Raw genomic sequence first — 26,260 nt, 5'->3', positions numbered from 1 at the left:
ACTATCCCTCTTTGCGCAGAAAACCTGAACTGCAATTAATTTACTTTACGAGAACGCCCCATTTTCCTGATTAACACCTTCCACTTACAACAATAAGCATCTCTCAGTACAGCCCCTCTCACTGTGCTCCACCGGGCAATTTCCACGAACAGGCCAAACCAGATAAAGCTTCATATTGGTGAAGGTGTGGGTAGCATTTAAAATAATGTCTTTTCACTGCATCTCATCCATCTTCAACCCCTAATTTTTCTTAAGTTGCCCTTAACCACTTGTGTCCCATCTCCCCTAACAACTGCTTTCAGAGACAAGACTGCGGTGCTAACTCCTTGCTGTACAGCTGAGTCTAGGCAATGACTGCCAAAAATTACGAAGAAAGATTTATTACTGTGCAGAGTCGATAAACAGTTCTCAGTAAGGATCATTTTGCACTGATAAGCCTAGGTTTGGGTTTGCTGTCGAGAAAGTTTAAGAAATTGCAATGTCAAAATGAATTTAATGTATTTTAATATGGTTTAGCCTACATTCAAAACATTTGCTAAAACGATTTTCATGAGAACATCCATTCAATTGTCTTAACTAACCACCTCTACCAGTGTTCTCAACTAATGCCATAATAGAAGTACCAGTCAATCAACTCTGAATTATGTATGCTTGTATTTATGCCTGTATCCCTACATCAGTCAAGGTCTGTCAAAGCACACTACCTGAAAGGCCAGGCGTTGTTAGACACCTGGGTAAGAGCCAAAAGCATCAGGCAAACAAACGGGAGGGCTGACAGAGCCTAGAAACATCCTAGCTTTTAGGACTCCTAAGCTTTTCTAATCCATGCCCTATATTAATGACCAGAAAGATTATTATTGCTGCTTTTGAGCTGCCAAATGTCATTAATGCTACTGCCTTCAAAGAAATTTACGGAGTTTTATGGTAAGAAAGCTAGCAGGGAAGAGTACTGCTGGGAGTGTTGTGCTGCTTAGCTAAAATATTACTGATTTCTCGAAGTTTTAATCTTTTGGAAATCATGGAGAAGAGAAGCCCCTGTTCAGAAAATACATGGAGAAAACACAAAGCACTGTTTATCTATTTGGGATTCAATCGTATCATCTCGCTGGACGTGTAAACTGCATATTGCCTCACAATTGTATTGCTCTCAGACAGCTGTTTGGTACTACAGTATTCATCACCAAGCATCCATGGCATTAGCTCAACAATGCAGCCTCCAAAGCAATAAAAAGACCATTTTTATTTTCCATAGTCCAGGAGTTAACCCCAGCTGAGAAATAAAGACAAGCAGCATGATTCATTTTAAACATCTGTGGGCCAGAGCCACGCTTCTTTACATTAAGCTGTGTTTAAGTTGGTTTCCAACCAGGTCTCTTGGCAAAAGGGGAATGACAGCCAGCCCCAGCACTTCATCCAGCGGGAACGGCGCAGCTGAGAACAGTTTGCCTGGCTGCATTGTTCCTTGCTAACTCCCAACACATTGCCAGTCATGCTGCAGCCCACTGATGCCTTTCTGCAACACGCTCCGCTATGAAAATACAGGCTAAGGCATTTCTATAAGCCGATAAAATATATTGCATTTTCTGCCCAGACAAACTTGCAAGAAGCCAAGCAAGTCACAAGTGTCCCTTCATGTGTGGTTGCTCCTTCCCCTGGCCAGGGTGTCATGGAGCAAAGTGAGCCTGAGCGCTCCAGGCTACTCCAAGACTCCACAGCTGACTGTGCTATAAATAACCCTCACGCTGAATTACTGGAACAACTAAATTTTAATTGGGTAAGCCAGGAAATTACTAGAAAATCATCTTCATTTTTATACGTAAGCTACTTAAGGGACATGCAAGTAAACCTGCAGAATACTGAACAGAGACAACCAGGGGATAATATTATCTGGGAGCAAAAAAACTGGACTGAGACAGATGAGGATTAAGATAAAAACTAGCTCTTCTAGCTCTGCCCAGATGAAAGGAGTCAGACACAACATAAAAAACTGCAGAAGGAGTAACAAGCTGTGAGCCTCACAGCTGGGCATAAGGACGCGACAAGTACAGGACAAACTAGTCTGGAGTAGAGAGGGAATGGACCACTGGAAGGCAGGTGGCCAGTCAGTCAAAGGAAGAGAATATACAACATAAAGGAGCATTCTCAGAGACTGTGATGGGCTCACCAACCACCTCAGATCAAACGAGACTGAAGATTGGGGAGTTTAATTCATCAAATCTCAGACTATAGTTTGAGCAAAGCATAAAGGAAGAACAAAAGTCTGTAAAACTGTTGGGATGTAGAAAATGAAGAGATGAGAGATGCCAAATGCAATGGCAAAACCAAGTTACTTCATCACAAGGAAAGATTTTACAGAGCTAGAGATGGGCAGACGGCATCAAAACACATACAGTTCAGGAGTCCTACTCATTTTAAAAGGTTAAGAAAAACTGTGTTCTCCTGGCAAGAGAGAGGCAAGGCAGGTATGGACCGTGACACACCAGGTGGAAAAGGAAGAGGGAGATACCCTTCCATAATCACCAAAGAAATCGAAAGAAGGGGTATGTACCTAAGACCAGCATACCTGAGAAATTCAGCCAAAGGAACAGACAAAAGCAAATCCTTTCTTAGGCTTCTCAAACTGTAAAATAAACTGCTAAAGTTGTTGTTGTGAGAGATGAACAACATGAGTATTAAATAACACATAGTAGGTCCACTTACTCATAGGTTACTTATGGTTTGGAAACAATTGAATTCCCTTTTTTTCTTGGTTTTAAGAGCTTTGGAATAACCTGAGAAGCAGTTAAGGAGGAAAAAGATACCGCACTGATGCACACTCATACTGGTAATGATAATCACTACTGGATAATTTCACGGAGAAATGTGCTATGTAATTAAACAGCTTCTCCCTCACACACAGTGTGTTCCTCAATGCTCCCTTGCCCCCTGGCTAGCGAATATTCATTTCCCAGTGCAAGAGCTGGGGATAAGCCCACAGCTGGGGACTGGAAAGGGCCGGCGACGGGCTGTCCCTCAGCCCCTCCGGGACCAGCACAGTTAGCAAAGGACAAGCGCTGCCCCATGCTTGTTCCTATTTTCTCAGCCTCTGTGCTGATGCTTACCGAGTCAGCCAGCACCTCAGGTCAGAAACAAGCACTGGGCCGGGATCTACCCAGCAGTGTCCTGAGAAGCTCAGCACCCTGCTTTTGTGGCGGCCCATCTCCCTGCCTGCCCCGATCGATCGCAGCGCTCCTGCCCCAGAAGCCCAGGGGTGAGCCCCCGCACCCCGGCAGGCTGGCACACGGCGGGGGTCGCACGCCCTGCCAGCGGTGCAGCTGGCGGCACGCTGCCTGCACAGCCCAGAGCAGACCCCACACAGAGGTCTGGACCCCTAAGGTGGGGTTACCTGCAGCCCAGCTCCTGCACGCAGCGAAGCTAAGACAGCTCACTTGTTCTCTGGACTAAATATTAAAATCCTAATGAAAATTAATAACGCCATTAAATTACAAAAGCACATGAAAAATGCAGAACTACCTGGTCATATCTGTATTTAGCAGCAATCTCTCCAGTCCTTCCTAGCACAACACGTAACATTTACACCCAGCCTGCAGTTCCTCTCACCCACATTTTGCAGCATTTCAAGTGCACACAACCTAGTAAAGAGCACCTGATGATGAGACTTGCTCTTCCCTAGCTCCCTTTAGCTCCCTGTATTAAGACAGCCTGGTTTCACTCCCAGCTCCTTCCCCAGAACCAGACCTCTTTTCCTAGATCACCTCCTAGAAAACAGATTGCAGAACTCTCCTCTAAAAAACAACATTTAATATAAAGGCTTTTCATTTACTACCCAGCATTTTTTTCCAGGCATCTGTCCCTCACGAATGTAAACAACTAGCTGCACCTTTGGTGGACTTCCAGCTCTAATATTCATGTGTTAAAATGAAAAAAACACTCTACCTGGAAATCTGGAACTCACTCTTAATTTTAAGTTTTCAGAGACAAAATCTCATTTGGTCTGGTGAGCTACATGCCTGACTTGGGGCAGTGTAATTTTCTGACCATCCCAAATGTCTTGCATGTTACTGTCAAATTACCAAACCCTACAAACTTACTGCATTTTTTAGCATCTACATTCAAATGTAGAACTAGAATGGGACAATGCTTTGTTTCTCCCTGGATTTCTACTCCAAACGATTATCAAACTTCCTCTAGCAGAATGTTAGAGTGCCAGCTCTCAGTCTTTATTTGGAAAGCAGCTGATCCATTAGCTGTCAATTAGCATAAAATCTTCTGTTGGAAGTACCGTCTCCATTGCACTCAACCCTCCTAACTCATTTCAAGGATACCAAGAAGAAAATGAACACACAAAGAAAGCTCTGTTTTTTCTATTACTCAATTCATCTTACACATAAATACTGATAATGGAGTTTATTAAATTTCATTTGAGGTTTTCCTGGTTTCCCGATTCATAAATTAACAAAATACTTGATGTTTAAAAGAACAGCTTTTGAGGATTCAGCATGTGAACTCTGATAACAACATATCTTCGGCTGTAATGCAGTCCTGAGGAAACGTGAAGTTCACACACAAAGCAAAAAAGTACCCATGTAATCCAAGTTACTGCCCCCATTACACTGAACGCCAGTATGATGTATATGCCAGTACATTAACTTTTCTAATAAGATGGCCAGAAACTCTGATTCTAAGTAATTTAATCTAAAATTCCTGTATAAGTAAATGGTTTCACCATTATTTAGAAATCTCTTCTACTGGTAACTGCTTCTTAGTATTAAATGCCCTTGGACCATGCGCCCAGACTGCTCTCCCACAGAATTTTCTCCTGCATTTTTTTCCAACTATAAAATCTTACTAAGAGCGTGACCACTGTACACAGCATTCCAGTAATACTTACAATTGGAGCAGCAATGGACTTGCTACACAACCTGTCAATTTGCTTCTGAAGTGAGAACCCTTGTTCCAAAGACCCTCAGTTTTGCTTTCGCTTCTATGAATTACAGCGGCATACTTCAATGAGAAGCCAGAATGGCAAGTCTGTCATTTCCACCCCAAGTCAGCTGGCCCCTGCTTTACAGAACACTGCGATGACATTTATACCATACGTCATCAAAATGGAAGCACAAGCAGGCAGGAGGCTGTTAGGGATGCACTGAGTGTGCATGCGCTTCAACTCCTTATTTTTAACAGAAAACACCATCCTGGCACAGAAACTCCTCCAGCAGCAGAGGTCAGGTCAGCTATTCCCAGGCCCACCAGTGCCTCTCCCATACACTAGCCTGCCCAGTCTCCTACACACAGCCCTGGCAATACAATACTGATTTCACTATCAATATGAACTAACAGGGGAAAAAAACAAAACCAACACGCTGCAATTTACCAAACCCACCAGCCCTTATATGAATCAACGCAAGTTCTTGGCGTAAGAGTCACAGGCACCAAGTCACAGTGAAGCCTCGATGGCTCATGATGCAGCACGGACTATAGTACGGAGGAGGGCAACAGCTCGGGCTGGCAGCAGTAAGAGTGTTTGCATGATCTCAGCACAGTTTCTGCTTTGTCACTGCTTGCACAGGCAGGACACCCAGCCTGAAAAACTGCATTCACCGTTACCAGACTGTCTTGGTACCAGACTGGTACTGAAACGGACCCCGAACACCAGCTGGTACCAAGGTCACTGCATCCTGGCAGCCTTTTAGCATCTTCTGCGTACACCATCCAGCTAACTCCCCACCTGCCTTCCAGGACAGCAGAGGAAAAGCAGGGGCAAAACCCCACACGCCGTTACCTGTGAGCAGGGCAAATCAGCCACAAGGCAGAGCCAAGCGCAAAGGGACATGTAAGACTGAAACAGAGCTCCTGTATCCCCATGTAGAATTATACTCCCTGGCACATAAGCTTCAAAATAAAAGGCTGGGTTGTTTTTTTTACTTCCATGCCCCTAAAATAATATCTGCTTTTACCTGGTTCTCAGTAACAGTATCTGTTTAGAAAGAAAGAGAAAAACCCGTGCTGTGGGCTTATTCTTTGGATTATTATAATATTACAGTCTTTAGAAAGAAGGCTTAAATCAACTACGCTCAGGCAGGGCACACTGAAAGCTTACTGGGTAAAGAGAATTTCTCATCATCTGGAATTCGTGCACCAGGTTTTTAGAACAGTTATGCTGTTTCTGACACATCCCACGCTGACCACAGATGCTCTGTTGAGGTGGGACACCATTCCTGAGCACTCAGGGCTACACACTGAAGAAAACTTATGTCAACTTTGACTGGTTTAGCATCAGAAAAAATACAGGATAAATAGGTTTTCCAGATGATTTAACCAGTACAAAACAGAACAGTACAAAACTCTATAGGTCCTAAATTGTGTATGACTAAGTGAAATGGTTATTCATGTAACATAACCTCTGCACAATACGGTGCTACCACAAGCAACGGACTCTGGGAAATCTTTGGAAAAGATGTTGCCTATTAAAATGAAAATTTTATATTTTCATATAATCTGAGGTTTTAAGCATTTAACAGAAAGAAGGAACTAGATGATCTTTAAGGTCTCTTCCAATCCAAACCATTCTATGATTCTAAATAAGAGAATCCAGTGGAAAACGCAATACAAGGAAGTTTGTCCATAAAGGTTTGTAAGTATGGTTATTGTTTTATCTAAAGTAAAATAAAACCTTTTCATTTTACAGAAGCTCATATATAATACGCTATATTCAGAAATAAATATGTGCTATTCCTATTATGTAAGGAGATATATTGTAAAAAGCCAGGAGTTAGTTTCACTCCTAAATTTCCAATTGAATTTGTACAAGTCCATCTTGCTAGGCTAACAACATGATTTATTATTCTGTCCTTCTTGCCAGCTTATCTCCAGATGCTTTTAACTGTGACAAGCAATGACTTGTTCATTGAAGTCTCTATATTGAGTTTGTTTCAGGCTGAATGTTCAACCCAAGGCTTTTGCATCTTTTACAAGAGCCAGGCCAGGAAACGGGAGCAGTTTTATCCACATTAGGAGTGCTTTAGGGATAGCAGAGGGAATAGCCCTGACATAAACCCCTTCAGACAAAACCTGACGGTAGGAGGAAAGGGAAAAAGGGGGAATTGGTCCTTTACCTGACCCTACCAGACAAGAAGGGCAGCAATGCTTGCCACCATTTGTGTGGGATGGAGGGACTTGTGCTGGCTGTCAGCCAGCCATCCGTGACACCCCCTGCTCCCCACTCCAGGCTTGGGGTATTTCAGAATCCTCCTAGTATACATTTCTAGCGCACATCTGCTCTAATTTAGGAATGCAGACTGTTGTAGATTAAGAATAAGAAAATACAAGACCAAATTCAGCCCTCAGCTGCATCTGTAAAGCTCTCCGAAAGAACCATGGCTATTAAATTCATCTCATGCATCCAGACAAGAGAACAAAAACTGTTAGTCCCATCTTGTAACGTAGATAATTACCACACTTGCAAGGAAGCCTGTATTTTTGACTGAGAAGGAGGAGAAGACCACCTCTGGAGTCCATCAATTCCTCCTAAATTTGCCAGATTAGGACAAAAGATTAGATTTGCATCTACAGGCACACAACCACCAACAGTCCCCACCAACCTAGACGCAAAGATTTCCGGCAAGTTTGTGCCTTTTGCTGCTGTTGCTCCTTGCTCCCAGCATGACCAGACATGACAGCATAATTTTAAATAAACCAAGAGCCCAATTTTCATGCCTCTAGCACGGTCATGTATCCCTCTGGAAGTGCAATAGCCTTTAACACGAGCAAAATCAGGCCCCTTGAATGTACTGAAAAGCATCTTTGAGAAACATCAGTGGCATTCAAATTAAAACCGATATCCACCAGATGTTACAAACAAGCCATACGTTTCAGAGGGCAAATACCATCAGATCAGGGGAATGACATTTGCTTCGTCTGACCTTGTTTACACATTGAGTGCTCAGATACATACAGTCCCCCAGTAATTAAAAAAAAAAAAAAAAAACCCACACACACCACACAACTCATCAGCATAGAGATGATGAACATCATATCTGAGCAAGTTGACCTCATCCGTGGCAATGCCAGCCAGGAAGGCAAGGGTGTCCTCCCTGCTGGAGGCCAAGGCCGTCCCCTCTCCTTGCCGCTCTCCCCTGCACCCCACCTGATGTGACACCGCCTGATCACCACCACCCAGCCCCATCCGACCTCTGCTCAGACCTGCACCCAGCAGGGCAGGAGGAAGCATTCAGGAGACACAAATCTTGCTTTTAAGACAAATACATGTCAGCGTTAGCCTATATCCACATGTCTGGTCACTTGCAGGGGACCCGAGGGACAATTTTAACACTTGAATAAGCCTGCGGGATACAGCCCTGCACCGGGCAGAGCCCACAGCCATACAAATGCTCCTACTCTCTGGGGAGGGAGCAGCAATGACAGGCAATTACCCTAAAAAAATGGCTTGTCTTTTGATTTCTTATTTGGCTGAAACACTTGATGACATTTTCCAGAGATCATAATGCGACATGAAAAGTAGAAAAAAAGACATCACAGTTACATGAGATTTGCAAAATTGTATGCTGCACTAACGCATACCATGAAGACAATGTGCAAACACCATCAGGTTCTCACGACAAAAACACACAGACAGCGCTCAAAAAGCTTAGCTGTTCTGTAAGCTACAGGCTGCTCCTATCAAAAATAAACAAGGATGACGAGTCAAAAAATAATCTTAGTGTGATAAATACGTGATATAATAGATCACATCACTTATCACAGGACATGCATCCTCAGCTGACAGACAGGATAACTGCATTGGTGAAGACACAGTTAAACACCACTTCCTTAAATTGCGGCAACCCCTGAAAAGGAGCAATGGTTCCCACCACCACACCAGCCTCCTGTGCATCTCAGGGTGCCCAGCAAGGGAGAGTTGCTTCAGCAAGTCAGGGGACAGCAAACCCAAGCTTTCCCCCCCACCCCCAAGCTTTATCATTATGATGAATTTTTATTATATGTTGTCAAATTGTTCCCTGCTGCTCAAATGCACAGTATGCAAGATCCCTCCCTCCATCCATGACCAAGCACAAAAACAAGACAGAAACAACACAGTTCAGCCTCCTACTAATGCCAAAAATTTTAAACTGTGTTCCCTAATGAAGCGTACTTGCTCATGGCATGTTGATATTTCTTCAGCCGCATTCCCTCCCACAAAGTTAGAAATGCCCTAAAGACAACTGAGGGGAGACAGAGCAGGCTGCTCTCTAAGTTAGTTCCTCAGCTGCATTTGAAGTGTCCTGTTGATGTAAAAATCTATGCCTGCAATGAAGCTAGGGTGCCCTTTGCTTTTCTAATAAACATACCAAATGTGCCCACTTGCCGCCCAGCTCCTGCTAACTTTTCCATGCAAGACCACAACACTTCCCACATCACTGCATGGATCCACAAACAAAGCGCAGCAACCCAAAGCCAAGTCTGTATTTAGGCCAGCGCTCATGAAAGTACTAAAATGCCTTTAAGGTTCCCACACGAGTAATAAGTAATGCTTGCAACCCCTCCAAGAGCCCTGCAGGGTCTCTCCTGCTCCACAAGTCTGGCAGTTCACCAGAAGCGAAGGCCACCCCACCAGACAGCACTGCTTGGTAGCCAGAAGATGTCACCTGGTAAAACTGGAGTGCAAGATACAAACATAAAGAGTTTAAGTTTTCCATCATTTTTAAAAGTCTCTGTCCTGCCCTGGCAGTTAATGTGGCAGGAACAGCGATGCCAACTACCACCTTCGCTGAGGACCAAACTGCTCTCAGCTGTGCACAACTTCTCAGAAATCCCTGTGGGAGCGCAGATATCTCCAAGGATGGCGTCTGGCCAGAAAAAAAACATAAATCTACTCATCTGCTCTCCTTTAACCACTGTCTAATGCCTTTATTATTATTATAGCACACTGAGATGCTGCAATAGCTGCTGATCCCTGCTCCTGTGAGGAAAGGGAAAGTTTCAATCCAAAAATTGCTCATCAAGGGAATAAGCAGAAAACTAAAAACCTCTACTAATTGAAAGAGGAGGAAGCAGCCCACAGCCAGGCCCCCAGCACCTTGAGTAAGTAGCAGCAACTTAGAAACCAAAATTAGGTCATTATTGAGCCTTGGAGAGTCAGCATATACAGCTTCCACAGAGAAGGGCAGACACATCCACGGCATCACACAGCACAAGGTCAGCCACGCTAGAAGCTCAGCAGGATAACAGCAGCCACATTCAAGGCCTTCATCACTGTTTTGGCTATGCTGCTTTACAGCTCAGCAAAAGACGCCCCGTTTCCCACTAGCACCTCTGTGAGAGAAGTTCTGGCTGCAGTAAACCTGTGGTGCTCATGGTTCACCAGCGCGTTAAAACACGGCTCTCCCACCAGCCCCACCAGGAAGGGCACGACTGGGCAGACGCTACACGTGCATCACTGATGCAGCAGAGTCCCACGAGAAATACCTTCTTAACAAGTAATTCCTAAACACACTATTTCTGAAGACAGAATAAATCCAAATAGGAACTTCTCCAGCATTAAGAGGAGGTGGTTTTCTCCTCAGATGTCTTTTCTGCAAGTAGAATTCCAAATGCAGAATACGCTTTGGCTCAGCAGTAGCAACTGGGAAAATGTACCCAAATAAGCTTGTAGGTTACCTTAAAAATATTTTACAACCGGTATTCTTTTTTCTGTTTTAATGCATCTATACACTTCTTTATGTATACTGCCTGGGTTATTTCAATACAAGAACCATGCTTTGCACCAGAAACACAAGGAATACTCCGGTCTACACGGGCTATCACACCTCAAGGAACACCGCTTCCTCAGAGCACCGAAAACAATTTTAACAATCTACCGAATGCCTTAGAAGTGCATCTGGGTAGTTTCCACTCCACTTGCTAAACAGTAGGAATAATTCACTTTTAACAAAGATTTGCCATCAGAAGTAAAATAAACATTAGCAAAACCAAACAACAGCTTTGAGCTTTCTGAGTAAAAGTCCTTTTCCCTTTCGGTTGTGCAACCTTTTATCTCTGAGCCAGCCAAGAATTCACTGCCAGAGAAGAATTTCATGCTTAATCAATTTTTGCCTCTCTCACATTTGTAGGTGTCCGATCTCCTCATCGTAACTGAAAATGTAGCATGCTCATGACACACTGACTGCCCCTGTAATTACTGCAGTATCTGAGGATGCAGGAGTGGTAACAGCACGTGAAAACTGCGATGTGGTTTTCCTACCCTGCTCTTTGAAACAACAAATTCATTTGCATCACACTTGCTGATGAAGGATCCTGCTGCTGCTGAACACGGGAGGATTCGGCTCATGTAAACTCTTGCACAATTTCTTTCATATTCTAATTGAAGCACTTAATCTTCTGCCAAAATCCTTCGTTAATACAGAGAAAGCCCACCTGCCTTCTGGTCTGAAAAACAGTCTGGATTTACAGGCGTATGGCACAGCTTTTCCTGGAAAACATCTCTGCTGCTCACATACCAAGCAACCCTACAGAGAGCTGGACAACTGTGATAACGATACGGTACCAACGATCTGCTGTACAAAGCTTTTGCAGACTCGCTGTATGCGAGAGAGAAGCCTCGCTCAGGAGGAAAGGTCAGTCATGTCATTTCGTTTTAATCTGTACGAAGTCTGAGACATGGCTTCCTAAACTCCTCTTTCTCCCATTCTTTGCCATTTGATCCGAGCCAGATGAATCTCTTACTTTTCATTAATGTATTCAGCATGGTAAACACACACAAGGCAAATACTGTTGACTATCTATTCCACGTATTATAGGTTCTCATATAAAAGGATTTACAAAAAAAACAACACACATCTTCCCACAGTGTTTTGTATACATCATTCATCTGCTCAGACATCTCTACATTAAAGAAGAAATTTGTCTTTTTTCTACCGATAGAAAACACAGAATTAATTTCCAAATCAAGATGATTCTTCAGACCCTCATGACCTTATTTCATCCTTGTTTTCTCCTGAAACAAGCTCCATCACAGCTTTGATACTGCCCTTACTTCTCCAAAAGAAAAGTCTTCTGGGTGGCACTGGTGCTGCAGAACTTCGCAGGGCGCGCTGAGCAGACTGCATGGCCAACCAGCTTTTTCAGACTGAAGCATCTGTGGATAAATACCACCTCTCCCACCATCATCAGGACTCACAGGCCAATTATCTTTGAAATACACCTTCTGGTCATCAGAAAGAGATATTTCAATTGATGCACATGTGCATACACAAAGAGGGACAAAAGCCTCATCTCACCTCCAGAATACAATAGAAAATTAAAAACTAGAAGACAAGGTGAGAAGCAAACAAAACCATTAACTCTGTCCCAGCCCAAACCCATACAAATATAGATTTCTTAAATACATCAAGGAGAAAAGATGCCCTGAAACACCAGAAAATAAACTAAAATGCTGCTCTTCAGCTTCTGTGTAACTGAGCTAGACAAATGAAAGACTTTAAAGGAAAGCTGACATCGATCTGCAAAGGTGACTTCAAAGAGCCAAATGCCAGCTGCCAGGTCCCAGATCCCCACGCTAGCTGGAGAGACACAGCAGGCTTCCCAATGTGTCAAGCACATGTTCACAGGGGGAGGCAGTCAGCATTCCCATTTTCTTTTCCCAGGGGTTACAGCAAATGCTGGGATGTTGGGAGACTTTATTTCTAATCGCTATCCTATCGCTCAGTTTTGGGGGGCTCAGCAATTCAGGCTTCCTTTTCCAAAAGGCAATGAGTGTAACTTGCACGCCTCATCTTCCTCTGCAGCACTGCAAGGCTTGTGAAAGATTCATAGATAAAAAAATGGCAAAAAGTACTAAAGTTCTTGTTTTATTTACCAAAAAGAATACTGTACATTTGCCACACTTAGATATTCACTTACATGATCAAGAGAACAGGTATTTGTACTTGAAGCTTTGACATAGAGCGGAACTGCGTTTTCGCAGACACACTCCCTGTGCGCTGGGAGAGGATCGCTGAGAAGACATGACAACTCCTAGACTATTTTAAGAAACTGCAATTTTTAGAAAACAAGATTCACAACCATTCATCAGAGTTACCTAGTAAGCTAGATGCTATCACAAAAGGATTAGAATCATTACCAAACACTTCCTGGCTCAATACATGGTGCACTTTAATAATTATCACTAAGTCAAACTGACTTACTCAGTTTACCTGAAGAGTGTGGCTGGCCATCAAGCAGCACCTTATGGAAATGCAACAGAAAATGACCTACGCTAGGGGTGGCATGCCAAGCAACCCCACAGCCCTCATCACTGTGACTACACCGTGCAATGGTTTGCTTACCACCAGCTCCCCCAGGGTAAAACTCTGTACGCCGTATTTTGTTTTGAGGCAGGCATGCTACCGGGCATATGACGGTGGAACGCAATTAGTTAGATTTGCAGTATTAGGCTTACTATGTCTGAGAGAAGAGACAAAAATAAACATTGACCTAACGTATCTGTGAGAGTGTACAGATAGACAGAGGCCCTCATAGACATATGCAACATCAAAGCTCCTATTTGACCATGCTTTAAGTTAAATATTTGTGATAGTTAATTTATTTGATCTTCTGTATTTGTAAGGCTGAGGAAGCCCTCTGAAGCACTCCCAAAGACACTAAATGATTGGAAACGTTTGTCAGAAAACTGTATAAATTCTGCCAAGTTATCTCCATTGCTTCACAGACCCTTTCGATAACGGTGCCACCTACCTCTGCCACAACAGCTGGCTTGCAAACTGCCGGAGGTAGACAAGTGTTATTCATTTGCCTCTCTGAGGAGATGGAAAGCAGGACAAGAGGAGTCAGCAGAGGGACATGCCAGAGCATTAGATGGATGAACAACCAGAATTTCTGGATTGAACAATTTGCTGCTTCATTTTAATTACTGGCTTCTGAAAGACTCCAGAAACTTTGCCAATTTGTGCAACCCTCTATTCTTCGCTTTTGGCCTCAACGGTACAGTCATTTTGCAGACAAACAAGTAACAGATGTACAATCTATATTCACCCCAAGTCCTTTTATAGTAAAATGATTTCTGGCCAAATAATGTATATTTAAAAAAAAAAAAAAAAACCAAAAAAAAACCACACACCAAACCACAAAACAAAACACTAGTTCTTGTATTTTAAGATATCTCTCACAACACCCAAACACACACTAAAAAACCTAAGACGACTTCTTCAAATATTCTGGGAGGCCTCAAGAATCTTCTGTCCGGGAGCAACTTCTGCCCTCAGCCAACATCCGCACAGGGGAGAGCGGCCAGAGCAGACCACAAACATCAGAGAAGGCAAGGGCAGCTCTGCAGGCTCCTGCCCCCATCACTAAGCACTTCTGCCCGCTGGACCAGGACACAACTTCTGGAAGGGCAGGAGCCACAGTTAACACTGTGCTCTCTGTGTTGTTCAGGCAACACAACGAGAGAAGTCGTATCTCTTAAGGATTTTCCCGAGGACCCTTCCGACACAGGAGTTTTCTCTGGGACACAGACCAGGCTGCAGAGGCTGCCACCACCCGAGCGGTCCCAGCACACCGCAGGACAGTTCCCAGGAAAATGGCCGCAGGGTGTCCATGGGGAGGTGTCCTCACTTGCCTCTCCAACACTTCAGTCGGGAAGTGGCTGGGCACGTTTCCAGCTCATGATCAAGTACACACAGTTGCTCTCAAGAGTTGCAATGCAGAGTCCTGGAGGTCCACGTATCGCACAGCACTCGTCTGAGGACCATTCATTTCCAATACAATACGTCTATTATGCTGCTCTATGAATATCCTCCCAAATATATGTTTAACGCTGCCCAGTTACAGAAGACAAACACTTGTTTTGTTAGAGATCCCATGGTAAATTGAAAACCAACACATCAAATTTCTACAGTATGTTAGTTATAACAGAGTAGAGCAAGTTACAAATTATCCAAGCCTTTATGCAACAAAACACTTGTGAAAGGCAGCGCAACACTATTTTAGGAAGTCACAAAGCCCGGGACAAACTGAAGCTTATGTTTTCCAATACATCCATATACCATGTTCTGCATCTTGAGTTATTAGAACTACAATGCAGATGATCAAGGTCAAAACAACCAGTGCAAGGGAAACAATATTTAGTTAAAACAGGGGTGCACATCACGCACCTTTGCCACCCACAGATCTGGGAGCCCTTTACAGAAGTAATTGGGAAGATGGCATTTCTCAGCAACGATGCTGCATGGGTAAAAGCACAGCCCTTCAGCATATAAAGTCCAAGCACTAAAAACCTGCTTGTTTTACTACGCTGACCCTTCAGAATTGAAATTAGCAGGATGTGATAAATGGGCAATTACTGCTTTTTAAGCAACAGCGGCTGAAAGTGCTTTTACCTGACTAGCAGGCTGCGGTCTTTGGTTGCAGTGATGCTGCAGCTCGTAACTGCTGGAGGCCCAGGCTAGATTTTATAATTTTTTTTAACATAATCACAAATCAAATGGAATGAGTTGGTGTCACTTATTTCCCATACCAAATTCCCAAATGGACACTTTCAAACAAACAAAGAAGAAAACAAACAATAATTCAGCTCAGTGTCTAAAATGCGGCTGCACACTGCTCGCTGCGGAAGTCTTCCAGCGGTTGGAACGGCTGCTTCACTGCTGCCTGGCAGCGCGTTTCAAACTGTTCCTCTCAGAACAGGCAACTTACGGTTTGCTCCTCAGCTAGTTTCAACTTCTAATATTCTAGATACCAAAGAAAATCATGTTTACCTCTCCCAGTTGTGAGATAACCCTGCTGAGCAGGACATGCTCCATCCACAAGCGCTCCCAGGGGACCAACCACCATCCTGCAAAGCCTGTCGGATACAGTCATGCCTCCTGCCCTCACGCACACCTCCCGAGGACACAGCACCCAGAAGGGACCAGGAAAAACAACCGCTTCTCTTGTGGTTTTCTTTATGGCTTCCTGCACTGGGAAGTATTTTGATTGTGATCATAATGTGCTTAATTCAAACTCAAGAAGCAGCCCAGATGCTTAAAAATAAGCTGGTGCCGAAGAGTGTTGATGCATTAGCATGTTTTGCATAATTCATTTCATCATGTTGTGGAGAGCTCTCCAGTTCCCGCTTCATGCAAGGTCATGATGGCAGCATTTGCATGTGCTCCTCCATGGCTCCTTCCGAGCAGCCGGGCATCAGCCTTCCCTGCCCGACCGAATCAAGCTGAGAAGGAGGTCTGCAAGCCAGGCTGCAGGGCTGCTGCTGCTACTGCCAGCCCTGTTCCACCATCTCTCCTGGAAAGCCACCCTTGAAAACTACAAGCAGGACAAAGATCTTAGCATTTTTTAAACAATTCTAAATTTGCAGTTCCTGTTATCTAAGAATACTATGTGGTAGTACCCTGTTAGCACCTTGATTTAAAAGGAGCTCAAAAAGTTGACAACACCCTTTCACACGAAGCTTCGGACTTGTGCCTAACCAGATGTGCTCGCCGACATCTGCCACACACATCCCCTCACACGCCAGAGCACACCAGCGAGCCATGGTGAAAACGGCACTAAGCTCCACTGAGGTCGTCACTCGAGTCCTGACAACAACTTGTGCAGCAGAATTTGCACCAAAACCCAGGACACCGATTTAACTTCCCCATGCTACAAGTCAGCACTGGGCAGTGCTGATGTGGGACCATTTCATCTGGATGTCAGTGGCGATGGTGCCACTTGAGGACAAACCCTTCCCCAGGACCCTTCCCTGGCCACTTCTCGCTCAGGAAGTTGCTGCCCAAAAGCAAGTGTCACACGCTGCAGGAAGACCAGTAGTTGGGTCAGCAAAGAAAAGCAAAAGCAAAACTGCAATGAATCACAGGGATTTTCCACTTCTAAAAATGAACAGTAGGCTGTATTCATTCTCACTTCTCTGTTACCAAGTTGGAAGAAGAACAGCTACAACACTGAAAAACGAGCAGAAATGCTGAAAGCTCAAGATTAAAAATTTATTTGGGGGTAAAGGCAGGAACTGGCACTAGGTTTGCCTTTGGTAACATCCCAGAGACCAAACAAAAGATCAGAAAGTGAATGTCAAAGCTTGGCTTGACTTTAGGATGTATTCCAAGCAACAAATAATGAGGGGAAAACCCAGCTATTCCTGTAGGGTCTTTCACTCCCTTAGCTCAGAACTGACAGACCAAGATGACAGATTTAAAACACCTTTTCCAACAAACTAGGAAAAAAAAACATCTTGTGTTCAGCAGATGCCAGGCTCAAAATGACAACGAAAGACTGCCTGGGCCCTGTTAAAAAGAGAGGCGGTGCTGATCCACGACAAAACAGCAGACCAGTCCCTTTTGCAACTGTAAGGAGCACCCAGCACCCAAAACCCCACCTGAGACAAATACTCCCCTTCTGAAGTAGCCATACAAGCACAGAACATGGGTTGATAATTAGCATGCATACCTTGAGATAGCTGCTTTATTTCAAAAAAGATTTGGACTCTTTAAAAAGTTGCCTGAATAATTTACAATCTTTGTCAAATGATGCAAAAATACAATAAAAATAGCAAGTACCACCATGTACTTTCAAACAAACGCATGGGGGAAATCAAATGGTTTTGATTCCTTTCATGTTTCTGCTGAGTTTTGCTACTGGGGGTGTGTGTAAAAAAGAAAAGGTTTCTGTAGACTTTAGCACCTTTTCACACAGCACGAGAAGCTAAAGCAATTTTTTCTTTTTTCAATTCAAGATTAAAGGCAGACTCCAGTGGCTCTAAGTCATTCAATCATCAATAAAAAACAACTCAACAGCTAGTGTTTTATTTAAGATCACCTTGTAAACTTTGAATTCCATTTTGCACCTCTCTCAGATTCTTTCCCTAGCATCACCCACTACACCCAGTACCACAGAAAAGACCATCTAACACCTCGAGGCCAAGCTCTGCGTGACCTTGATTGTGAAGACAAAATCACACCTTTATCTTGCACACAAGGTTAAGGAAGTTGTTAAGAGATGCTTAATAAAGCTTCAGGGCACTGGAGGAAAGATGATGGTGCAGGTTAAGGGTAAGGGCAGGGGGTCTGCTAGCTCATGCTCGGCTGGAGGAACGTAGTGCCCACAGGAGCATCTCCCTGTGAGCCCAAGGGTCGCTGCAGACAAGCCAACAGTCTCAGGACACTGGCACAGCCATGGCAAGGACCTTACCCCACCAGGAGCTAACCCCACCAGCACTGCGCAGAGGCCCGGCCCCTCCCCAGAAGAAACATGGGACGTGGGCCACCATGTGCGGTGGCTGCGGGGTCCTCCCCGAGCCCAGCACTGCACAGGAGCTGCGGGTGGGAAGCAGGGTCTGTACGGCAAAAAAACACTGCCCACACCTAAAGTGGAAAAAAACCGAAACAAAACAACGATCCTGCCAGGCTCATGGATGTGTACATTTCTCACCCCGCTGTGTTTTCCACCTTAAGAAGTTGATTGACCTGTTGTTATTCACCTTAGACAAAAGCAGGGAGTAATTTGGAAGGAAACATGACACGATGATGGGTTTATACAGCACAAAGCAGATTAGGAAACCTCTCTGCCATCATTACCTTAACTGGGTTTGCACATTCAGGCTTTCACACCCACCCAAGGCGCCCGGCCGAGCACCCCCCGCAGCACCCCTTTCCCAGGACAGCCCCGCCGGGACAGGCAGAGGCGAGGTGCAGGTTCAGCCCCACTGGGGGCAAACAGCTAGCCCTGTCACCTGGGTCTTGTGACAAAAAGCCCACCACTTTCTCTCAGGCTATTCAGAGCTTATGAACAAGTGACACACACGGTTTGACAGAATGGGTTCATACCTCCATCATTATCGCCCAATAAATTAAGGGGATTATTTTGTATGGAAAAATGGTACACAGAAAAATACATGTACCTACATCAGCTTAGCCATTTTTTAAGTCTTCCAGGTTTGCAGGATCTGAAATTAATTTTAGGAACGTGACTAACTAGCTCCTAGCTAAATATCCACCACAGTACCCTTGTATTCCACTCACAAAAAAAAAAAAAAAAAAAAATCAGTTTTACAAAAATACTCTTCTGTAACATCTAGATGGAAAAACTTACAAATGCCATCTACCGATGTACAAGGCAACTTGATGGATGTGTCACCACCAAGTACTACTTCACTCCATAAATTTAACCTGTCAGAAATATATATATTTAACAGCATGATTTATTAGATTGTTTCTTCAAGCAAAAGGTGTCATTGCTTGAATCATTTAAACAAGACCTCAAGGAAAGAGCCCAGTGGCAGAACCATGTCAGAGATGAGGCCTGAAGAACACACAGAAGGACTTTTCAGTATCTGAATTTTTGAAATCTCCTTTCCCTGAGGTGGTTCCTAAATCTAATCTAGTGTCTCTCAGCTTCCACAGTACTGCTTTCTATTTCCACAAAACCAACACAAGTCATGCCTATCGGGAGCACAGGGTCTCAACTGAAATTAGACCCAAGAGAGTTCTGTTAAATTTAGGAATTACAACCAGGACCCCAGTGCCCCACCAAAGTGAGGGAACGAATACTACCTCGCAGGTAACTCCTGCAACCACATCAAGCTCTTTAATCTGCAGACTCTAAACCATATATATTATAAAAAAATGCATAATATATTTGATAGATGACCAGGAAGAGGAATGGAAAACAGCTGGGAAACGTTAGAGAGTTTTCACACTGAGCTTTCAAATTCTTTAGCAATAGACACTAAAAGTCCCTTGACTGGTATGGAAAATGATGCTTGGACAAAATCCACTGTGAAGAAGGATATTCTATCGGAACGAAGAAGTTCCTGTTAGCAAAGCCTTGGGTTCATTCAACAGAAGCAGAGCTGATGCCCTGCCTCCAGGCAGGTACTACCACGTTAAACTGAGGATGGAGCACAGCAGGGCCAGGAGTGGGATGGCAGAAAGACCTCCTCCTTCCACACTCCCCTCACCCTTCAGACCCTTCCCTCCATCCTACAGGACCGGGCACAGAAGACTCCTTTGTAAAATGAAACACCACTTGGTGGGGGTAAGAGGATATTTCCTGTTAACCTCACCGCAGATTTGTAATCCAGCAGTCAAATTATGTCAATCACAGCTCATTAGGCAACAATTTACCCTGCCAACTCTGTCCTGGCTGCTTCCTACAAACCACGTGTCATTTGCAAACGTGCAACCCCGTTACCAGTTCAGAGAAAGACCACCCTGCTGCAGGCGCTGGACGCCTGGCTTTTACCACCACACCTCCAAACGCACAGCTCGCTGCACTGGATGGCGGTGCCATAATGTCTACAGACCCATTCGGGGCACTTGGTTTGTGACTGCACTTGCACACGCTGAACAATGGTTTCCTATGCAATAACATAGGGTTTGTTACCAGAATTCATAATTCACGCACACTTGTCCCATGTGTCCATACGATAAAGCCAGGGAAAAAATCCAACACAGCTGAGGAGGAAAAGTGAGCATGCTGGGGAAAGGACAACGGTGGGAGGTTCCTGCAGATAGGCAACCGAGCCGAGGGGCTGTGCCAGGGCTGGCAAGCTCCGAGTCAGCGCAAGAGCTGGAATCTACCTCTTGGTATATCCAGCACCCGCCACCAGCAAACTGGGAGCTCGGTGGCAGTAACACACCACCACCTCCCTGAACTTTACACTCTTGCATAAACTTGAAACCAAGGGAATTATTTCCCACGTCCTACCAAAAGGGGAGGACTCACATCAGTTTGAGAGGATGAAAAAAAAATGTTTAGCTTGCAGACAGAAACCTGGATCTCCCTTGGGTTATCCTCCACCTTTTTCTCCTCAAAGTCTATCCCATCAAATATGATGCCTTCCTGAAACAAACAGACCCCAGCCCTCGCTAGCAGAGACACATATGAATCTCAATACAACAAACAAGCCAGAGAAGCACATTTACTACAGCAATCCCAAAACCAGCACCAGAAGACACAGACCCACTAGGAAAATCCTCTCATGTTATTTGCCCAGCAGACCAAGAGGTGTGACACAGACAGACCCAGCATTGCTGTCCTTCACCTCAGTCAGGCACTGCCACAGGCAAGCTCAGCGCATCCTCAGTAATGCCAATGGCACAGTTACAGACTGGAGGAGCCTATTAGTTACACTGGAGAGCTTAACCAAAAAAGCATGACCTGGAGCACTTCCCATCATCTCCTGCAATTTATGCACCTCAGACCTCAAAGAGTGAGGCTAACCAAGGAGGCAGCAAGGTGACTCTATGTTTGGAGTGGACAAAGTACTTCACCAGAGACCTTCCTCAAGACTACATCTGCTAACAACCCAGCAAATGAGAGCTAGCACACATGCGCATCTCCTCCAGGCGCACTGCTGCTCATCCATCTCCTTGCTGAAGGGACCACAAAGATCTTGTGGAAGATCAGGAGACTACATGTGAAGTGGAAAAAATAAAACAAGGCAATGTCATGGCACTTGTGGAAAAAAACGTGGGCAACCTGTGCTCTCCTCACGGACGTGCTCTTGTTTTAGAGGGCTATGGCTCACTGTGCTGGTTCTGTACAAGGTGAGAAGAAAAAAATACTTTTGTGAGGCTGCACAGGAGGAACGTTTCCCACACAGCCCCACTCTTTACATACAGAAACAGAAATGAACCGCTCGGCATGATGACCGTATATCCCCACACACAGCTGCAACTCAAGCAAGCTGCATGTTCATCAACACCAAAAACAGTCTTGGAAACTTCATTAGTGATATGAAGATTGCTGTTGTCAACAAAGCCCCTCGGGACCTCACCAGGGCTCTCAGACTGTGTGAGCAATGCTTGTGCCAGGCTAATTTCTTAAGACAGCATGCAAAGAAGGTGAGATTTAGTCCTTTAACCTTCAGCATCTCCTCCTTCATATGCCCATCTCCTGACTAATCCTCTCTCCCTACAGAAAACATTCCTCATCTTTTTTTTCCCCAGCCACCATTCCTTTCTCATTAATCCCTGCTGTTCTACTGCCTACCCCGTTCTGGGGTCTGACCAGTGGCACAGTCATCTTCCCCTCAGAGCCACAGAGAAAACAAAGTTATAACAGCCTAGGAGTTTATTCTGTCATAAACCGGCCAGATATTTCCTGGAAGCTGCAGCAAACACCAGCCATCCCCGGCTGGCTTGGAGAACAGGCTGAAGGCAATTTTGGGCTGTTCCGGGCCCCATCTTACAGCTCCTCCCAATGGGAGCAGACCATCCGGCACCCTCTCCTCCCTCCAGCAAAGCTACAGCACTCGTCCTCTGACCCTTAATTTAAGTCCATCTTCTAAAAACTGATGCCACCTCCTCCTTTCAAGCACCTCAAGAAACTACAGGCACAGCCCTGTTATCTCCCATATTTACACTATACGCACCTAACTCGCTCTCCTTTCCCAAAGTGACATCCCTTCCCTGTACTGATCCAATCAATCAGTCCTAACACAAAACCACTGATTTTCTCCCACCGACCACACGCACACATTAAGCCAGGCACCCTTCTGGTAGGTTAGGATGAATCACGACTCGATTCCGAGCCACGCGCTGCGTGCGGGGATATCTCCCAGCTGTAGAGAGACCACGGGTTTCCCCGACGAGAGCAATGTGCGATCGGGCTTTTTCCATTCTGCCTAATCATCATAACATCGCACTTGTCATTTGGTTCGTCAGTGGGGGTTCCTGACTGAATAGGCTTATTCTTTTCTTAGACATGATAATCTAATTGGGTCTAACCAGAAATAATCCCCAACACACACCAGTTTGCGAATCCTCGCTCAGCACCAAGAGTATTTCAGATACTGGGGGGGCTGCGCTAGTATCCGATCGGGAATTACTCTGGCAGCAGCGGCTGGCCTCGCGGCTCTCACACGGCACGGCAGGCACCGCAGGCATGGCACGCACATGGGGCTCACGCCTGCTCCCCCCTGAGCCCCTGGTTTTCACATAAACGTTGCTCAGAAGTCAGAGGGAGCCGGAAGAACGGAGGGGTCGCGATGCCCGGCGCGCACTCCGCGGCCACCCGAGGGAAGCTGTCTGTCTGCCCCAGCGCTGCCCTCCCCTGGGAAGTCCTCCCGGGAAGGCGATCCCAAGCACGGAGCGCTCCTCAGGTGAGGGGACGGGAGCGAGACACCAACCGGAGCCCGGCCCCGGGCCCAGCCCAGCGCACCCGCCGGCCGGGGCCCGGGGGGCGCCGCCTCACAGCCGGCCGGGGGGCGCCAGCCCGGGCTCCTGGGAGCCGCCAGGCCGAGGCCAGGCCGCCGCAGGGCTCCCGCCGCCAGCTTCTCGCCACCGGCGGCTCCTCGCAGGTTCGCCCGCCAGGAGGGGCAGCCCCGCGGCGGGGGAGACCCGCCCGGGCTCGGGCGAAAGCGGCTCTTCGGGGGATCCCGAGACAAAGAGCCGCAGCCGGCGCACACGCCTGCCCGCGCTCCGCTCCCCGCGCTCCGCCGCCCCGTCCCGCCACCCCGGCCGGGCCGCGAGGTGCGGGCGGCACCGCCCCGCCGAGCCCACCTGTGCCGCCGGCCCGGCCCGGCCCCGCCGAGGGGGAGCGCGGCGGGGCAGCTCCCTCCCGCGCTCCCAACTTTTCCGCGGCCGCCGCCGCCCCGCACGCCCCCGGCCGGGCGCGGGGCCCCGCAGCTCCCCCGGCCCCTTGGCGCAGGCCGGCGGGCAGAACGCGGCGCCCCCTCCCCGGCGGCCCGACCCGCTCCCCACAGACAATGGGGCCGGCACTCACCAGGACGACGGCGAAGCGCTCCTCCAGCTCGCCGGGCTCGGGCATGGGCAGCTTGAGGGGCACGCTGTGTGCCCTGAACTCCGTCTGCTGCGAGTCCACGCTCCCCGCGTTGCCCATGGCGGCGGCGGCAGCGGCGGCGGCGGCCCCTCCGCGCTGCCTCCGCGCTCCGCGCCAGGCGGGCTCCGCGCCCCGCGGTCGCCCTCTAGCACCGACGGCGGAACGCCGCGCCGCCGCCCGTCATGGCTCGCCGCCCTCCCCCCGGGGCGGGCTCGCTCCGGCTCCAGCTCCGGCTCCGGCTGCGGCTCGGCGGCGGCTCCCCCGCATGCCGCCCCGCCGCCCGCACAAAGCCCCGCTCCGCCCCCGGCCCGAGGCGCGCTGGGACTCGTAGTCCCGTCGCCGCCCGGGGCAGGGAGGGCCGGGGCCGGTCGCCGACCCGCGGGGGCGGGGGCGACCCCCCTCGGCGTCCATTTTACCTCAGCGGGCGGCGCCGGCCCCCGCGGCCTGCCCCGGGCCCCCGCCTCCCCCCGCGGGAGCAGCCCGGCCCGGCGTGCGGTGGGGCGCAGGGCCCGGCGCTCCGGCCGCCTCGGGCGGTGGCCGCAGCCTGTCCGGGACCCTCCGCGGGTCGGGGCCCGGCGCCTTCGAGCCCGCGGGGGCGCCTCCGGCCCCGCTGAGAGGTCCGGGGGGCGTCGCCTGCCACCGGGCTGCACCCGCTGAGGTGGGGGCAGCGGGCCGATAAATGGCCGTGGGTGCGGGGTGACACCACCCGAACGGATCCACAGGCGAGGCCTTGCCGTAATCAGGGAGCATCCTTCTCCCGAGTGCCTCAAAGCTGCCTGCTCTTCAGGTGTTATTTTCCACTTTTGATCATTCCCTGCAAGTCTTCTCCAGCGCTGCCTTCCGGCATCGTGGTGGCCAAACCAGACCCTGGCCGTGCTTTCCCCTGGGCCACTGTGCAGGGACGGTGTTGGATACCCCAGCCCCAGCAGCGTGGTGCCTCGGCACCTCCTCCGGATCGTGGGCAATTCCCTCGGCTCCAGAAGGTATTGACCCATTTGGTGGCTGGGCTGTATTATGCTTACATCTCTTTTTATTCTGCAGCCCAAGAGCCCTGCTGATCCATATCCCACTGTCTTATTTTAACATTCGATTATCCTTCCAGGAAAGAAGGAGTTCCACTCAGCTATCACCTTTGCGACAACACTCCTGCTGCCATTTCTCCTCCTGGTCATCACTGCCTTCACTCCATCCTTGCTTTGGCACCCCAGCGCAGGGCTGTGCACACACCGCTCTGGGGCTCCATGTTGTGCCAGCTCACCATTACAGATAAAATTGCAAACATCGTTAAAGGCTTTCAGTGATTATCTGTGAAGTTCTGCCTTTTGCTGCCAGCTAGTTCAAGAAATTCAGTAAATCTCTTGAATCAAGCTACACGACGATTTGTTGATGCTGTTACCTGGCAGCCCACGGTAAATGTACCGGTGTGCCCTGCGATGGGACTTGGCCACATCCATACCTATCTGCTGGGATGTGGGAGTATTTCTGGCTTAGCCTGGTAGGACATGGTAACTGTCCACATGGAGATTAATTTGGGGGGGTGGGGAGCAATAGGCATTGTTGTTTAGAAAATGAGCATGTCTTAATTTACGTTATGTAGGATGAGAGTTGCGCTAGAGGCATGGCTTCCGAAGCTGCCACAAAAGCAATGCGTGGGGAGTCATGTGCTGTGACATACACAATCCTGCTGTCAAAACCCAGTGTCTAAGTGACAGTAAGCTTTTCTCTGTGTGTGCTCTAAACCCGCTACTAATTGAATGTTCTCATTCTAATCTTAAAAAGACATCATATATTCAGGACTGGGATGGTGAGCGACACGCCCTGTCCTGGCTTACACCCCCACACCAGAGCACCTTGCCCACAGAACATCAGCCAGTGCAGGACTTGGTCTGGGAGCCTGAGCAATGCTGAAAGTGAGGATTCTGCTCCATGGGCGCCGGGGAGGGTGTTACCCGAGAGGCAGGTCAGAATTTCGTACAACTGCCTCATTAAAAGCCTAAAATTTTTGCAGTATCCTTAACAAAGTTTTAAAACCTTAGACAGTTCTTTGGGTGTTAATAACAATGTTATTGTCGATAGTGAAAGGAATAGTAAGAGATACTTTGCCTGATGTCTTTTATCTAAGACTATCACAATTCTTTGAAAGATTAATTAGTTAATTAAGCTTCACAACACTGCTGTGAGATAAGAGAGCATTAGACTATCACAGATAACAGATGAGGGTCAGGGTACAGGATGCTGAAGACAGTCTCTGCCCAAGGATCCTTCACTCTCCCGGCAGCAGATTGCCAGCTGTGCTGGGTGCTCACCAGTCCCAGGCTCATGTCCCAGAGCAGGACCTCACAGACACCCCAGAGGGGTCCCAGGTGCCTGAAGCTGAGCACTGCAAATCAGAAATGAACCCTCAGCTCCCTTTCAAACCCAGCAGAAAACACGGTGCTTCAGCATCCCGGATACAGCAGTTGTGTGGTGTAGGAAAGTGTTACTTTTGCCT

The 26,260-nt window shown here is 47.2% G+C and overlaps 1 protein-coding gene across 13 annotated transcripts in view; it reads right to left on the bottom strand.

Annotated features, from left to right (window-relative positions):
• Positions 1-24,011, bottom strand: part of FMNL2 (formin like 2) — a 152,849-nt gene extending 128,838 nt beyond the window's left edge. For 10 of the 13 annotated variants that reach the window (XM_055811388.1, XM_055811391.1, XM_055811387.1 and 7 more), the window contains exon 1: positions 23,713-24,011. In XM_055811388.1, the coding sequence (XP_055667363.1) occupies positions 23,713-23,829 (117 nt within the window). In that variant the 5' untranslated portion in view covers positions 23,830-24,011. The remainder of the gene's footprint in view (positions 1-23,712) is intronic. The other 3 variants (XM_055811399.1, XM_055811397.1, XM_055811396.1) reach the window with 3 other exon arrangements.
• Between the last annotated feature and the right edge of the window lie 2,249 nt (positions 24,012-26,260).

Source organism: Falco peregrinus, chromosome 8 (genome assembly GCF_023634155.1).
Source record: "Falco peregrinus isolate bFalPer1 chromosome 8, bFalPer1.pri, whole genome shotgun sequence".
Taxonomy (NCBI): domain Eukaryota; kingdom Metazoa; phylum Chordata; class Aves; order Falconiformes; family Falconidae; genus Falco; species Falco peregrinus.
Note: the sequence above shows the minus strand (reverse complement) of the source record. Positions and strands in the feature narration are given on the sequence as shown.